The sequence below is a fragment of the Balaenoptera acutorostrata genome, chromosome 9 (genome assembly GCF_949987535.1).
Source record: "Balaenoptera acutorostrata chromosome 9, mBalAcu1.1, whole genome shotgun sequence".
Classification (NCBI taxonomy): Eukaryota; Metazoa; Chordata; class Mammalia; order Artiodactyla; family Balaenopteridae; genus Balaenoptera; species Balaenoptera acutorostrata.
Genome location: NC_080072.1, coordinates 57,553,204 through 57,569,140, shown reverse-complemented (window position 1 = coordinate 57,569,140; position 15,937 = coordinate 57,553,204). Strand labels below are relative to the sequence as shown.

The following is a 15,937-nucleotide window of genomic DNA, read 5'->3' as shown; positions in this document are numbered from 1 at the left end:
GTACCCCAGATCGATCCCTGGTCGAGGAACTAGATCCCGCATGCATGCCGCAACTAAGAAGTCCACATACTGCAACTAAAAAAAGGTCCTGCATGCCACAACTAAGACCTGGCGCAACCTAAGTAAATAAATATTTTAAAAAAACAAAACAAAAAAACTGTGCATGCCAGTCAGCCTCTTTCCCCAGAGCTCAACGAAGTCATGAGAAAGGTGGCCATGATGGTAGGGATGGAGTCGGTGCGTGGGCTCTGTGATATAGTTCCTCTCACCAAAGCTGATCTGGTCAATGATGGATGTCCAACAGCAGAGACCAACACTGACTCCCTGATATGGTATTATTCCCACCGGGGGACTAGATACTTCTTGGTGGTAGGTAGATAGTCCTGCAAATCAGTTAGCTGTATTGCACTGTAACAGACTGTTGGGAGAAATGCTGGCATTTCTAAGCAAATGGCATTGACAGCTTTGAGGATGTTTGCAAAGCTGCCTAGGGTTAGGGTGCAGATTTATTTCATTACAGGGTAATAAAGCTAGTTTCACCCTCCAATCCTGGAGACATTTCAGGGTGATAAAAATGTTTCCCACTGGGTTGGCAGGAAAATTTGTTTCCTGACCAGTATAATAAAGATAATGTTGGGGAAAAAAAATAACGATATTGTCTCTCTCCAGAGGGCAGGTTTGCTAGCACTCCTCCTTTAAGATTGAGCGTTTCCTAAACTCAGTGTTCTTCATCTGTGTCACAGATCTACTGTGCATGGCATTCACCTGCATCACCCCCATGGTGTTTAGGGGGCAAGGAGAACTAATACAAACATGAAGTTCATGCTGCCTGCTATGCTGTGAATGATAAGCTGCCTAAATCTATTTGGGCTTGTTTTCTCCTTACCAGCTGACTCTATGGAAGTTAGCAGCTTAGGAATTGTCTAACCACATGACAACCTCTTGACCCCCAAACTTAATACCTTAATACTATAACCATTAATTATTTCTCATAGCCTATAAATTGGGCAGTTCTTCTGGTCTTATTTGGTCTCACTCATGCATCTGTAGTCAGATGGGGGATCAGCTGGGGTGGGGTTGGTCTGAAATAGCCTCAGCTGGGTCAACTTGGCTTTGTTCCATGTAGTCATTCACTCTCCAGCAGATTAAGTTGGACTTATTCTCATGGCAATGGTAGCATTCCAAAATCAAACAAAAGACCTGAAGAACTGGTATGTGGGTGGACCTTGAGGCCTAGGTTCAAAACTAGCACACTGGGGCTTCCCTGGTGGCGCAGTGGTTGAGAATCTGCCTGCCAATGCAGGGGACACGGGTTTGAGCCCTGGTCTGGGAGGATCCCACATGCCGTGGAGCAACTAAGCCTGTGAGCCACAATTACTGAGCCTGCGCGTCTGGAGCCTGTGCTCCGCAACGAGAGAGGCCGCGATAGTGAGAAGCCCGCGCACCGCAATGAAGAGTGGCCCCTGCTTGCCACGGCTAGAGAAAGCCCTCGCACAGAAACGAAGACCCAACACAGCCATAAATAAATAAATTAATTAATTAAAAAAAAAAAAAGAAAGCTCTAGGCTTGATCAGACAGTGCAATATACATTTATATAAGTTTAAAAAAAAAAAAAAAAAAAAAAAACTAGCACACTGTTACTTCTGCTGTATTCTACTGGCCAGGCACAAGGCCAGCCCAATTCAAAGAGTGGGGATACAGATTCCATCTCTTAATGGAAGCAGCTCTAGAGCTACACTTCAAGGGATTTACATACAGAGAGGAAGAATTGGGGCCATATGCTACCATATGCTTTATCCCTTCCATCAGGGAGGGAGTGGTGATTTAACCACATAGGAATAGATACATATCCCAGATTCAGATTTGACTTTTCTACTGCTATAGACACTGTTTGTGTTGCCCACCCCCCCAACTCCATTTCCAAATTCATATGTTGAAATCCTAATCCTCAATGTGATGGTATTAGGAGGTCGGGCCTTTGGGAGGTGATTAGGTCCTGAGGATGGAGCCCTCATGAATGGGGTTAGTGCCCTTATAAAACAAACCCCAGAGAGCCCCTTTGCCTCTTCAACCATGTGAGACACGGAGAGAAGACAGCTATCTATGAACCAGGAAGTGAGCTCTCACCAGACACTGAATCTGCCAGCACCTTGATCTTGGACTTCCCAGCCTCCAGAACTGTGAGAAATAAATTTCTGTTGTTTATAAGCCACTCAGTATATGGTATTCTGTTATAGTATCCTAATATCTCTATGTATCCTATTGGTTCTGTTTTCCTGAAGAACCCTAATAATACCTAACTGCAATGTTTCTGCCAGCCCTAGCATTCATGGATACCTTATTCATTTTCATGGTATCTCACACATTGCTTCTGACTAAGGAGCTTATTTTTATTTATTTATTTATTTTAACATCTTTATTGGAGTATAATTGCTTTACAATGGTGTGTTACTTTCTGCTTTATAACAAAGTGAATCAGTTATACATATACATATGTTCCCACATCTATTCCCTCTTGCATCTCCCTCCCTCCTACCCTCCCTATCCCACCCCTCTAGGTGGTCACAAAGTACCAAGCTGATCACCCTGTGCTATGCGGCTGCTTCCCACTAGCTATTTTACGTTTGGTAGTGTATATATGTCCATGCCACTCTCTCACTTTGTCACAGCTTACCCTTCCCCCTCCCCATATCCTCAAGTCCATTCTCTAGTAGGTCTGTGTCTTTATTCCCATCTTGCCACTAGGTTCTTCATGACCTTTTTTTTTTTCTCCTTAGATTCCATATATATGTGTTAGCATACTATATTTGTTTTTCTCTTTCTGACTTACTTCACTCTGTATGACAGACTCTAACTCCATCCACCTCACTACAAATAACTCCATTTCGTTTCTTTTTATGGCTGAGTAATATTCCATTGTATATATGTGCCACATCTTCTTTATCCATTCATCCGATAATGGACACTTAGGTTGCTTCCATGTCCTGGCTATTGTAAATAGAGCTGCAATGAACATTTTGGTACATGACTCTTTTTGAATTATGGTTTTCTCAGGGTATATGCCCAGTAGTGGGATTGCTGGGTCATATGGTAGTTCTATTTGTAGTTTTTTAAGGAACCTCCATACTGTTCTCCATAGTGGCTGTATCAATAAGGAGCTTATTTTATGATGAAAAAAGTACAGCAAAGAAACTTCTTGGTCTTGCCAGTTACCCCATTCACTCAGATGTAGCTATAATAAACAGTATAATGAGCTTTTGCAGACTCAGTTATGGTGGGAGCTGAGAGACAACATATTATGAGTTGTGGTGCTGTCTTACGGTATATATGTGGTATATGCCTCATATCAACAGCTAAAATATGTACTGGTTTCTTCCACAGTTAGAATACACGATTCTGGAAACCAAGAGATAGGAATGGTTCTTGTCACTTTTACACGTAATAACTCATTTATGAATTCTTGTGTTCAGTGGGTTTGGAGTATTTAGTCCTCAAAGGAGGAGTAGTTCCACTAAAGAACACAGTCACTGTTTCATTACATTGGAACATGTAATGAAACTGCCCCTCGTCATTTTGGGCTTTTCTTGCTGAGCCAACAGGCAGAGAAGGGGTTAATATACCAGTCTGAGTAATTGACCCCAATTTCCAAGGGGAAACTGGGTTGATGTTATACAATAGGGACAGGGAACACTTTATTTGAAGCCAAAGGATTCAGTGTGGCATCTCGTATTCCCATGTACAATAATGCAGGTCAAGGGAAAATGTCATCAATTTATTTTACTATTTTTTTTAAATTTATTTATTTAATTAATTTATTTTTGGCTGCTTTGGGTCTTTATTGCTGCACGCTGGCCTTCCTTAGTTGCGGTGAGCGGGAGCTACTCTTCATTGCGGTGCATGGGCTTCTCATTGCGGTGGCTTCTCTTGTTGCGGAGCGTGGGCTCTAGGTGCGCGGGTTTCAGTAGTTGTAGCTTGCGGGTTCTAGAGCACAGGCTCAGTAGTTGTGGCGCATGGGCTTAGTTGCTCCGTGGCATGTGGGATCTTCCCAGACCAGGGCTCAAACCCGTGTCCCCTGCATTGGCAGGTGGATTCTTAACCACTGCACCACCAGGGAAGCCCAAAGGTCATCAATTTAATAAAGACAGTTTTTCATTTCAAAATTAAAGAAAGTGGAATATTCTTGTTTCTATACCAATCTGGCCTTAGCTTCTCAACTTTATTTCTATCACTCTTCTCTGTTTCCTGTATGCACTTTTCTCTCAATATGAACTGAATTTCCTTTGTTTTTCTGAATGCACCAAACTCCTTCCTACAGCCTTGTATCTAATAATAACAATGATAATACTTTGTACCATCTCTGAAATCAGGACGCATCTTAAGATTGCTGTTGGCCAGTTGTTCATGTGTAGACTGGGCCATAGCAATTCACATTGTCATGACTTCAACCGAGTTCTGGGAATGTGTTGTCTTTAATTGTCATTCAAGGTATCTTAAAAAGATTTCCCGGGCTTCCCTGGTGGCGCAGTGGTTGAGAATCTGCCTGCCAATGCAGGGGACACGGGTTCAAGCCCTGGTCTGGGAAGGTCCCACATGCCGCGGAGCAACTAGGCCCGTGCGCCACAACTACTGAGCTTGCGCGTCTGGAGCTTGTGCTCCGCAACAAGAGAGGCCACGACAGTGAGAGGCCCGTGCACCGCGATGAAGAGTGGCCCCCACTCGCCGCAACTAGAGAAAGCCCTCGCATAGAAATGAAGACCCAACACAGCAAAAATAAATAAATTAGTTAATTAAAAAAAAAAAAAGAAAAAAAAGATTTCCCTATAATTTGCATTGAAACAGAAAGTTTTTAAGTGCACAGAAAGGTATGGGGAGTACAGCAGTATGACATAGGATACAAATCTTTGTCTAAAGAAGTGTAAATTATCTATTTTCAGTAAGTATACCTAAATCTAAGCAATAAGAAACCATTGTTTTTATTTATTATTATTTTTTAATTTATTTATTTATTTATTTATGGCTGTGTCGGGTCTTCGTTTCTGTGCGAGGGCTTTCTCTAGTTGTGGCAAGTGGGGACCACTCTTCATCGCAGTGCGCGGGCCTCTCACCATCGCGGCCTCTCTTGTTGCGGAGCACAGGCTCCAGACGCGCAGGCTCAGTAATTGTGGCTCACGGGCCCAGCCGCTCCGCGGCATGTGGGATCTTCCCAGACCAGGGCTCGAACCCGTGTCCCCTGCATTGGCAGGCAGATTCTCAACCACTGCGCCACCAGGGAAGCCCGAAACCATTGTTTTTAATTTCAGCATTTGTTCTTAATGTTGTACATAAAATAATGGCTTGTTTTACAATTGCTGGCAGCTTATTTTTGATAAAATATGGTAACAATAATAATAGCTGCTAACATTTATTAAAGGCACTGTTTGCTAAGTCCCTTTAATTACGCTGGACACATTTGTATATGTGGTAGTCTCTTTGGTCTGGGATGCCTTTCTTTCTTTCTGGAAAATTCACTATTTCAAAGCCAGATTAAAAATTGTTTCCTCTGTAAAACTTCCCTGAGGCATCCTGAAGTTAGGTTTGATCAGTCTGGGTGTCTCCCTTCCCTTTTAGACTGTAGAACCTTGAGGGTAAAGACCATTTTTTCCGTGTTTTGGGGTCTTCTGTACCTACCACAGTCTGCTTCTTTTTCTAAGCATCCTATATTAACTTGTTTCAAAGAATGAAACAACAAACAGGCTAAAGTTTAGTGCAGGATGTAAACCTTGACCTTGGATTTATTAACACTAGCACGTGAACCATACTTTACTGTGCAAAATGTTTCTGCGTTATTTCATTCCACTGTCACTACATCTTTGTCAGGCTAGGTGTTAGTGCAATTGTAGTTGAGGCTACTTGTTCATTAAGTGCTAGTCGTAGTGAAATAGGAGGGAAGGGGGCAGGGCACAACCTTTAAAAGAATGACATGGCCAGGAGTTCCCTGGTGGCCTAGTGGTTAGGATTCTGGGCTTCCACTGCTGTGGCCTGGGTTCAATCCCTGGTCAGAGAACTGAGATCCTGCAAGCTGTGTGGTGCAGCCAAAAAACAAACAAACAAAAAGAATGACATAGCCATTGAGGATATGACATAAACTGGTTACAATCAATTAGGTCCAAGATGGCAGAAGATTCACCGTCCAGTAAACCTTGAGCCTCATTATATGCTCATTGTAATACATTAGCATATGCCAAATGACACACCTACAGGCGCCTACAGTTCCAAGGCAGACCACAAAAGGCCAAAAAGTGGGCAGTGGCCCAGTTCTTGGAAATCCCCATCCCTTCCCCCAAATAGTTGAATAATCCTCCCACTCACTAGCCTATGAAATTACTCAGCCCACAAAAACCATCTACCCCATATTTCAGGGCCTCTCATCTTCTGAGATGGCTCACACTCTGTGGAGTGTGTTTCTCCCACCACCGCTCTCACTTTTTGAGATGGACTGCATTCTGTCTATGGGATGTTGTATCTCTCTAAAAAATCCATGTCTTCCGTATCGCATTGCCTCTCGCTGAATTCCTTCTGCGCTGAGACATAAAGAACCTGAGCTTCAGTAAGTCCTGACACCAGGTGAGCAATTTTAATTAAAAGACAGTGGGTTTGAGTCCCAGTCAGAGTTTTGGCTGAGTAAAAGTCCCAGCCCATGGGTTCAAATCCAAGTGTGAGTTTCGGCTGGGTTCAATCCCATCTGAGTTGTGCAGTCTGAAGCTTTGTTGCTTAACCCTTGGCCTCAGAATTCTTTCCACTCTCCCTTAGCTGTCAGAGGATGGCTTGAGCCCTTAAAGGATAGGTAGCTTTTGAACAACTGGAGTGAGAAAGCAAGGAGAAGTACTCTAGGCTGGGGCAGGGGTGGGGGTGGTGGCATCCAGCTTCCTGTAAGCAGGTAGGGTAGGGGGGCTCCAGAGAAAGAATCAGGCATGGCTTTCTTGACATAAGGGAAGCAATTTTTAGCCTAAGCCATTTTGTGACCTAAGCCTGACCACGTTTGTCCTTGAATAGGTCTTGGTAATTAATTAAGTGAGGGAATGCAGGAACAAAGGAAAAGCAGTCAAGAAACAAGTTTCTGGGACTTCCCCAGTGGTCCAGTGGTTAAGACTCAGAGCTTCCACTGCAGGGGGTGCAGGATGGATCCCTGGTTGGGGGACTAATATCCCGCATGCCATGAGCCATGGCAAAAAAGAAAGAAAGAAAGAAAGAAAGAAACAAGTTTCTCCCCAAGGCATATACATAACAATCTGATACATGTCTTTGGGTTCCACAGGAACTAAGACTCCCCACCCAGGTGGAGGATGGAATGATGATGTCGACCGTCATGACTTCAATCAACTAAATCCTGGACTCTGTTGACCTCTGCCCCAATTCTACGATGAATTCTCCTCTGCTCAAGCCCCTTCATGAATAGGTACGCTCCCTTAGCTTAACGCCTCCCCAATTTTCCTGTTTGGAGAGATACTGCATTGGGGAAGATTCTTTGTTTTCCTTACTTGCTGCAAGTAATATATCCTTCCTTATTCCGAACTTTGGCTTAGTCGTGTCTTTTGGGTTCACTAAGGTGAACCAGTTTTCCAGTAACGGCTTGACCAAGAGGAGAGTGCAGGCAACATACAGATGGCAAATATTGTGACCAGCAATGGATGATGCGAACGTCAGTTTGACCTTCCCTTATCTCCTGAGTCAAAATCCTTACACAGCTCCAGGTTTTGTCTCTAGCTCTGGAAAGCTCCACCTCTGCCCTTTACCGGAAAGTACTTCCTCCCTCCCCGGGCTCAGTTCCCCCGCCAGTCTCTCCGTCACTCAGACCAAGAGCAAGCTCCCCAAATCCCCCATTGGCTCTTCTAGCCTTTCCGACCCGGCTCCTCCCACCAGAAGCCCAGCCCCCTGCGCTATGCTCTCGCTCTGGCTTACCTTCCTCCGGCGCAGGTGGCGTAGGCGGCCAAATCCGGCGGCACAGCGGCAGGGCAGTCGAGCAGCCGGAAGCGGCCTCTCTTTCCCGGAACCCCACTGCCTTGTGGGACCGTTGCTGGTTCCTCCGGCCTGGGCAGGTTTTCCGGACTCTTCCGCTCCACCTCTCTCCTCGGGTACGGAAGCTGAGAGGGTGTGAGGACTGCCATGGCGGCGCACCTCAAGAAGCGGGTGTACGAGGAATTCACTAAGGTGGTTCAGGTAAGCTCTGGAAGGAAAGGTCCCGGGACCGGTCTGGGGTAGGGGAAGGTTCTCCACGCCCCAGGCACTTTGCCAGACCAGGCGCCACAAAGCTGGGTTGAGTGCCTACTGCTTTGGTAGGCAGCCTCTCTGAGGCTACACTTTAGTGGGCGTGTCGTTTGCCGCTGCTGTTGTCAGCATTAATACGTGCAGTCTGACACTAAAAAATTATTAGAAGAAACAAACAGCGCTTTACAATCTACGAAAATATCTTATTCGTTACTTCATTTTATTTGTATTACATTAGCATCCTCGTTTTACAGATGAGGACTTTGAGGCTTCCGGTGGAGTATGAGGACACAGAGCCAGTTAGTGGCAAATTGCCTCCCAACTCCCGTTACAAAAAAAGCGCCCAAGGATAAGTTGGCTGTATGCAGAGCTCTAAGGGATTGGAAGAGGAGTCTATAGAAATCCTCAAGACCCAGTCAGAGCAGGCGAGGGTCACAGGCTTCATAGGGGTGGAACTTTCTGTTGGTAGAACAGTTCACCTAGGAAGGAGGGTAATACCTTCCTCCTTTAGAGTTGTTTAAGGACTGGTGGGCCAAACCGGTGTCAGCAGTCAGTGATTCTCCTTGCATTTCCTCATAGATATAGCTGAAGTAGTGGTTGATCCCACGTCATACCTTGTGTTGTGCTTCTCAAACTTTGTGTATCCAATTCACCTGGGGTCTTTTTAAAATATAGATTCTACTCAGTAAGTAAATCGGGCCGGGGAGGTGAGGCAATAATCATCATTTCTGAGAAGCCCTCAATTGATGCCAGTCAGTAGCGTCCTTCCGTCCATAGACTTGTGGAGTAGCAAGCTTTAGACCATCCAGCAGGACACTGATCCTTAAACATTTCATTTATTCCTTCAACAAGAGTTTACTGAGTAAAAGAGTGGTTACTACGTATTAGGTATGGTAAAAGGTGCTGAGCTACAAAGTCCAATACACATTAGGGTCCCTGTCCTTTAGGAACTCACAGGCGAGTGGGAGATGCGGAACGGCATATCTGTGATTATAGTACAAAGAGGTAATTGCATCGACAAATCAAGTCTTCCTCTTTATACAGCTACTTGTTTTTTTAAAATAAATTTATTTATTTATTTTTGGCTGCGTTGGGTCTTGGTTGCTGCGCGCGGGCTTTTTCTAGTGGCGGCGAGTTGGGGCTACTCCCTTGCGGTGCGCGGGCTTCTCATTGTGGTGGCTTCTCTTGTTGCGGAGCACGGGCTCTAGGCGCGCGGGCTTCAGTAGTTGTGGCACACGGGCTCAGTAGTTGTGATTTGCAGGCTGTAGAGAGCAGGCTCAGTAGTTGTGGCGCACGGGCTTAGTTGCTCCGTGGCGTGTGGTATCCTCCTGGACCAGGGCTCGAACCCGTGTCTCCTGCATTGGCAGGCGGATTCTTAGCCACTGCGCCACAAGGGAAGCCCCCCCCCTTTTTTTTAACAGCTACTTCTTTTTGTAAAAACTCCCTAGCCAAACTCCCTAGCTCTTTGTGATTTAACAGTATTCCTTCTATCTGTATCACTGCCTTTTTTGTTTTGTGGACACTTTGTGACATATTCCCATTGTGTGTAGGGAGGTTAGTTTGCTTCTTATTCTTGTTTTTTTCTGAAAATAACCTTGATATTTACCTTGACACTCTTTTGTTGCTCCTTTTTATGTGAAATTAGTTTTCCTCAACTTTTAAAATGAGTCAACATTCAGGAAAGCTTTTTGGCTTCACAGAGCTCCCTCTTCTGTGGCTTGCTTTTTGGGATTTCCTGACTCTGTTTCCTTTGACCCCCTTTTTAAAAAATTGTGGCAAAATATATATAACACAGAATTTATCATTTTGACCATTTTTTAAGTGTAGGGTTCAGTGGCATTAAGTACTTTCACTTTGTTGTGCAGTGTCACTTCCTTTCTTTCCAGTATTCCGTTGTTCCCCCTTACCAAGACTACTCACCCCTCCTCCAGCATGCCACGTGTTTGCACCTCTCCAAACTTTTGTATCTATTGTCTCTTTTACATAGAACGGATGTCATGCTTCCCTCTCTCTTTGTTCTCCACCCAGTGGACTTATATTTTTGCTTTAGTCTCTCCTCCCCTGCTTCTGTAGCACTCATCTGTTTGTACTTTTCACTCAGTGCTACTATAATTACTAGTGTACATATCTCCCCACCAGTTTGGGCTCCTTGAGGGCAGAGATGATGCGTGGTTCATCTGTGTTCCCTCGATAGACCATAAGGCCTGGCTCACTAAAATGTTATTGATGGTTGCATGATAGCAGATATTGGTCTGTCCTTCTCCTTATATACTCCCTAGGGAAAAAAAATCTTTACAATCTTTTGACCTAAGTGCAGCCCAGATAACACTGAAGACCAAATTTGTGTGGAATAGGATGGAAATGGGTAAAGATTTTAAGAGAAGAGCTCATTTATTCACTTCATTGTTCATGCATGGTTACCATGGAGTGATGAAATGAGATCTTACTGCTTCTGTTATTTTTGCTCTGCTATGAAGATGAGGGAGAGAGAACTGATATGTATCTAGTGCTTATTATGTGTTTGCACAGTAAAGACATTATACTTTAGACTTCTTAAATATCCCTATGATGTAGGTATTGTATTCCTTTTCATAGAAGAAGGAGAAGGCCTCCTCTAGCTAGTAAGTGGTAATTGAACTCAAATTCCTCTGACTTCAAAGTCCTTGGTCTTTTTATCATGCCATGCCATGTTCCTGTCTAGAATAATCCTAGTCTCTTCTCTGTAGAAGTGAAAATTTGTAAAGAGGTGATTGCTCAAGGTATCATTATGATGCATGAAGCGTTAAGGAAAAGTTTTTTTTTGAATTTTATTTTATTTTTAATACAGCAGGTTATTAGTTATCTTTTTTATATGTATTAGTGTATATATGTCAATCCCAATCTCCCAATTCATCCCACCACCACCCCTCACCCCTTTCCCCCTTTGGTGTCCATACATTTGTTCTCTACATCTGTGTCTCCATTTCTGCATGCAAACTGGTTCATCTGTACCATTTTTCTAGATTCCACATATATGCGTTAATATACGATATTTGTTGTTCTCTTTCTGACTTACTTCACTCTGTATGACAGTTTCTAAGTCCATCCACGTCTCTACAAATGACCCAATTTCGTTCCTTTTTATGTCTGAGTAATATTCCATTGTATGTATGTACCACATCTTCTTTATCCATTCGTCTGTGGGCATTTAGGTTGCTTCCATGACCTGGCTATTGTAAATAGTGCTTCAGTGAACATTGGGGTGCATGTGTCTTTGAATTGTGGTTTTCTCCAGGTATATGCCCAGTAGTGGGATTGCTGGGTCATATGGTAATTCTATTTTTAGTTTTTTAAGGAAACGCCATACTGTTCTCCATAGTGGCTGTGTTAATTTACATTCCCACCAACAGTGCAGGAGGATTCCCTTTTCTCCACACCCTCTCCAGCATTTGTTGTTTGTGGATTTTCTGATGATGCCCATTCTAACTGGTGTGAGGTGATACCTCACTGTAGTTTTGATTTGCATTTCTCTAATAATTAGTGATGTTGAGTAGCTTTTCATGTGCTTTTTGGCCAACTGTATGTCTTCTTTGGAGAAATGTCTATTTAGGTCTTCTGCCCATTTTTTGATTGGGTTGTTTGTTTTTTTAATATTGAGCTGCATGAGCTGTTTATATATTTTGGAGATTAATCTTTTGTCCATTGATTTGTTTGCAAATATTTTCTCCCATTCTGAGGGTTGTCTTTTCATCTTGTTTATAGTTTCCTTTGCTGTGCAAAAGCTTTTTAGTTTCATTAGGTCCCATTTGTTTATTTTTGTTTTTATTTCCATTACTCTAGGAGTTGGTCAAAAAAGAGCTTGCTGTGATTTATGTCAGAGTGTTCTTCCTATGTTTTCCTCTAAGGGTTTTATACTGTCCAGTCTTACATTTAGGTCTTTAATCCATTTTGAGTTTATTTTTGTGTATGGTGTTAGGGAGTGTTCTAATTTCATTCTTTTACATGTAGCTGTCCAGTTTTCCCAGCACCAGTTATTGAAGAGACTGTCTTTTCTTCATTGTATATCCTTGCCTCCTTTGTTATAGATTAGTTGACCATAGGTACGTGGGTTTATCTGTGGGCTTTCTATCCTGTTCCATTGATTTATATTTCTGTTTTTGTGCCAGTACCATATTGTCTTGATTACTGTAGCTTTGTAGTATAGTCTGAAGTCAGGGAGTCTGATTCCTCCAGCTTCATTTTTCTTTCTCAAAACTGCTTTGGCTATTCGGGGTCTTTTGTGTCTCCATACAAGTTTTAAGATTTTTTGTTCTAGTTCTGTGAAAAATGCCATTGGTAATTTGATAGGGATTGCATTGAATCTGTAGATTGCTTTGGGTAGTATAGTCATTTTCACAATGTTGATTCTTCCAATCCAACAGCGTGGTATATCTCTCCATCTGTTTGTGTCATCTTTGATTTCTTTCGTCAGTGTCTTGCCGTTTTCTGAGTATAGGTCTTTTACCTCCTTATGTAGGTTTATTCCTAGGTATTTTATTCTTTTTATTGCAATGGTGAATGGGATTGTTTCCTTAATTTCTCTTTCTGATCTTTCGTTTTTAGTGTATAGGAATGCAAGTGATTTCTGTGCATTAATTTTGTATCCTACGACTTTACCAAATTCATTGATTAGCTCTAGTAGTTTTCTGATGATTACTATTGATTACAACTTTTATCTTCTGTTTTGATCCTCTGTATATCTACACACCAGGGCCTTGCATAAGCCCTGGAGTAACAGGTTCCCTTTTACATGAACTTTTTGGCACTCATCATATGTAACAGATGCATCTAGAATAGTTCTAGTTATGCACCATCCTTGGGAAAATTGAGAAAATAGTTACTCAGCTAATTTTGTGTGTTCTGTGGTTCAGATGAGGATCCCTGATTGAGATAGACTAGTGGTAGGTCATCATTTCTGTTTTACAGATGATAAAAATGTGAATCATGACGTACTTAGAATAGAGCAGCAGAGTTGGAATCAGAGACAACTTCTAAATTCCAAATCAATCATTCAGTAAATATTTGTTAAGTAGCTGCAGTTTGCTAGGCATATGGCAATGTATTTTTTTCCTACACTGACCATCCGTCTAATAAAGGTAGAATGATTTGGGTGAAAATAGTCATCTGTTATGAGAGGAAGATTTTTTTCCTCAGTGTAAGCTGCAGACCATTCCCATCAGTTCTAGTTTTCTTAGGAGGCAAGGTGAGCCTAGTAAGTGCCTCAGCACAGTCTGAATGTATTTGTCGAATTGAGATTTCTTTTCTAATAAGGAGTGGAGCAGATCCTTTGTTGTCCTCTTAACCCTAAAGCTACAATAATCCTAAGAGAAAGGCAGAACAAAATATTCGTGGACCTGCTTTACAGAGAAAGAAACTGAGACTTAGAGAAGTTAAATAACTTGCCCAAAACTGTAGGAGCTAGTGAAAAGCAAAATTGGGACTCATAGCTTTGTCTCCAGTTGGCTCCTTTCCCAGTTCATAACACTGCTCTTTGTTTAGGCTGGGTCTGTTACGTAAATACATTATTTTGGTATAGGAAAAATTATTTCCATCAAACAAGGTAAAGTTAAATTTGCAAACTTTCTGTTTTCAGTCAAGTTTTCATGTTTTATCTTTTCTACCCTCTTGCAGCAACAGCAGGAGGAAATTGCTACTAAGAAACTCCGACTGACAAAACCAAGTAAATCTGCAGCACTCCACATAGATCTGTGTAAGGCTACCTCCCCAGCAGATGCTTTGCAGTACCTACTTCAGTTTGCCAGGAAGCCTGTGGAGGCAGAAAGTGTGGAGGGAGTAGTCAGGATTCTCTTGGAACATTATTACAAGGTAAGAATGTCTTGAGGACCTGATGGGAGTGTGTATGGGAGTGTGTATAAGAGTTGTATCATGTGTCTGCAGAATGGGTTAATATGCAAAATAAATAATAATGTTCATTCAGCAGTCTTTCACTGAGTGTCTTCCATGTGCTAGGCACTGTGGATACAGAGATAAAAAAGATCCAAAAAGATCCTATCATCAGAAGCTTACAGGGGCTTCCCTGGTGGCAGAGTGGGGACACGGGTTCCAGCCCTGGTCCAGGAAGATCCCACATGCTGTGGAGCAACTAAGCCCGTGCACCACAGCTACTGAAGCCCGCACACCTGGAGCCTGTGCTCCACAGCAAGGGAAGCCACTGCATTGAGAAGCCCGCGCACCGCAATGAAGAGTAGCCCCCACTTGCGGCAACTAGAGAAAGCCCACAGGCAGCAACGAAAACCCAATGCAGTCCCCCCGCCAAAAAAAAAGGAAAAAAAAAAAGAAGCTTACAGTATCTAGATGGAAACAGATGTGAAGATAAAATGCATCAAATTGCTCAGAGTACTGAGAGAGTGCATTGGAGCACAAAGGAGGAGTTAACTTCAACCATGACCCTTCTGTAACCAGATTTGTCTCTGGCATACAGTCCTCTCATCCTGCTGTTACTGCTTTAATTCAAGGCCCTCATATCTAACTGCAATAGCCATTTTTAAATTTTTAACTGTTTTTTAGCTAAGTGGCATTTTATTTCTCTATTTTCATGGGTTAGAAAAAAACATCAGTTCATGCATAGTTAAATACAGGAAATATTTTAAGCAGAAAATGAAATTTGCAAAATGCGTTTATTTTTCAGTTTTTATTTGTAAGTAAGATCTGAAGTAAAAGAAGAAATAATTTTCAAATATTTAAATCATAGATGACTTCGAATTTTAAACTTTAGTATGAAAATTACTGAGCTTATAGAAAAGTAGAGAATACTGTATGAACTGCCAAATACCCATCTTTGGGATTAAATAGTTATTAATATTTTGTCAGATTTGCTCAATTTGTTTTCCTGAAGTTTTTTTAAAGTATCATAATATTTTTCCCTAAATAGTTCAGTAAATACCTCTTAAAAAGGGACACTTAAAAAATATAACCATCTCACCACCTCAAGTAAAATTAAATTGCTCCTTAACGTCATCTAACAAATAGTCCATATTCAAATTTCTCTAGTTGTTCCCCAAATATCTTGTTATAGTTGATTTGTTCAAATCGAAATGCAAACTGTCTCCACACATGGCATTTGCTTTTTTGAAAATCTAGAACAATTTTTATTATTTTGGTGACATTGACCTGTTAAAGAAATTTGGTCAGTTGTTTTGTAAAATGCCTTGTTTTCTGAATTTATTTACTTTTTGGTTAACTTGCTCCTCTATCTCCTTTATTTACTGTGAACTGAAAGTTAGATCTATAGACTTCGTTAGATCCCAGGTAAGCATATTTTTGAGAATTTTAAGAATACTTTATAGGTGATGATTTGTACTTCATATTTGCATCGGTCAGGATGCATATGTCTTGAAGTCCACCTTGCTTCCTATCTTTTTCCCTTTAGTCTTTCTTTACATATATAATGTTCTAGCTTAATCAGAATGCTTGCAGTTTTCCAAAGACTTTGTATGTTTTCAGAAATCAGTGTCTTTTCACATGTTGTTACCTCAGCCACTGCCCTGTGATCTGGTCTGCCATTTTCTCTGTCAAGTATATTCTTTCCTCAGAGTCTTTCCACTTATGCTTCCTTCTGCCTGGAACACTTCCCTCAGATGTTCATATGTGTATTTCCCACACTTCATTCAAGTCTTTGCTCAAATGTTACTTTTTCATTAAGGCCTTCCTTTA

The 15,937-nt window shown here is 42.0% G+C and overlaps 1 protein-coding gene across 2 annotated transcripts in view; it reads left to right on the top strand.

Annotated features, from left to right (window-relative positions):
- Nucleotides 1–7,295: 7,295 nt before the first annotated feature.
- Nucleotides 7,296–15,937, top strand: part of INTS4 (integrator complex subunit 4) — a 123,270-nt gene continuing 114,628 nt past the window's right edge. For both annotated transcript variants that reach the window (XM_007187586.2, XM_007187585.2), the window contains exons 1-3: nt 7,296–7,436; nt 7,955–8,197; nt 13,895–14,089. In XM_007187586.2, the coding sequence (XP_007187648.1) occupies nt 8,144–8,197; nt 13,895–14,089 (249 nt within the window). In that variant the 5' untranslated portion in view covers nt 7,296–7,436; nt 7,955–8,143. The remainder of the gene's footprint in view (nt 7,437–7,954; nt 8,198–13,894; nt 14,090–15,937) is intronic.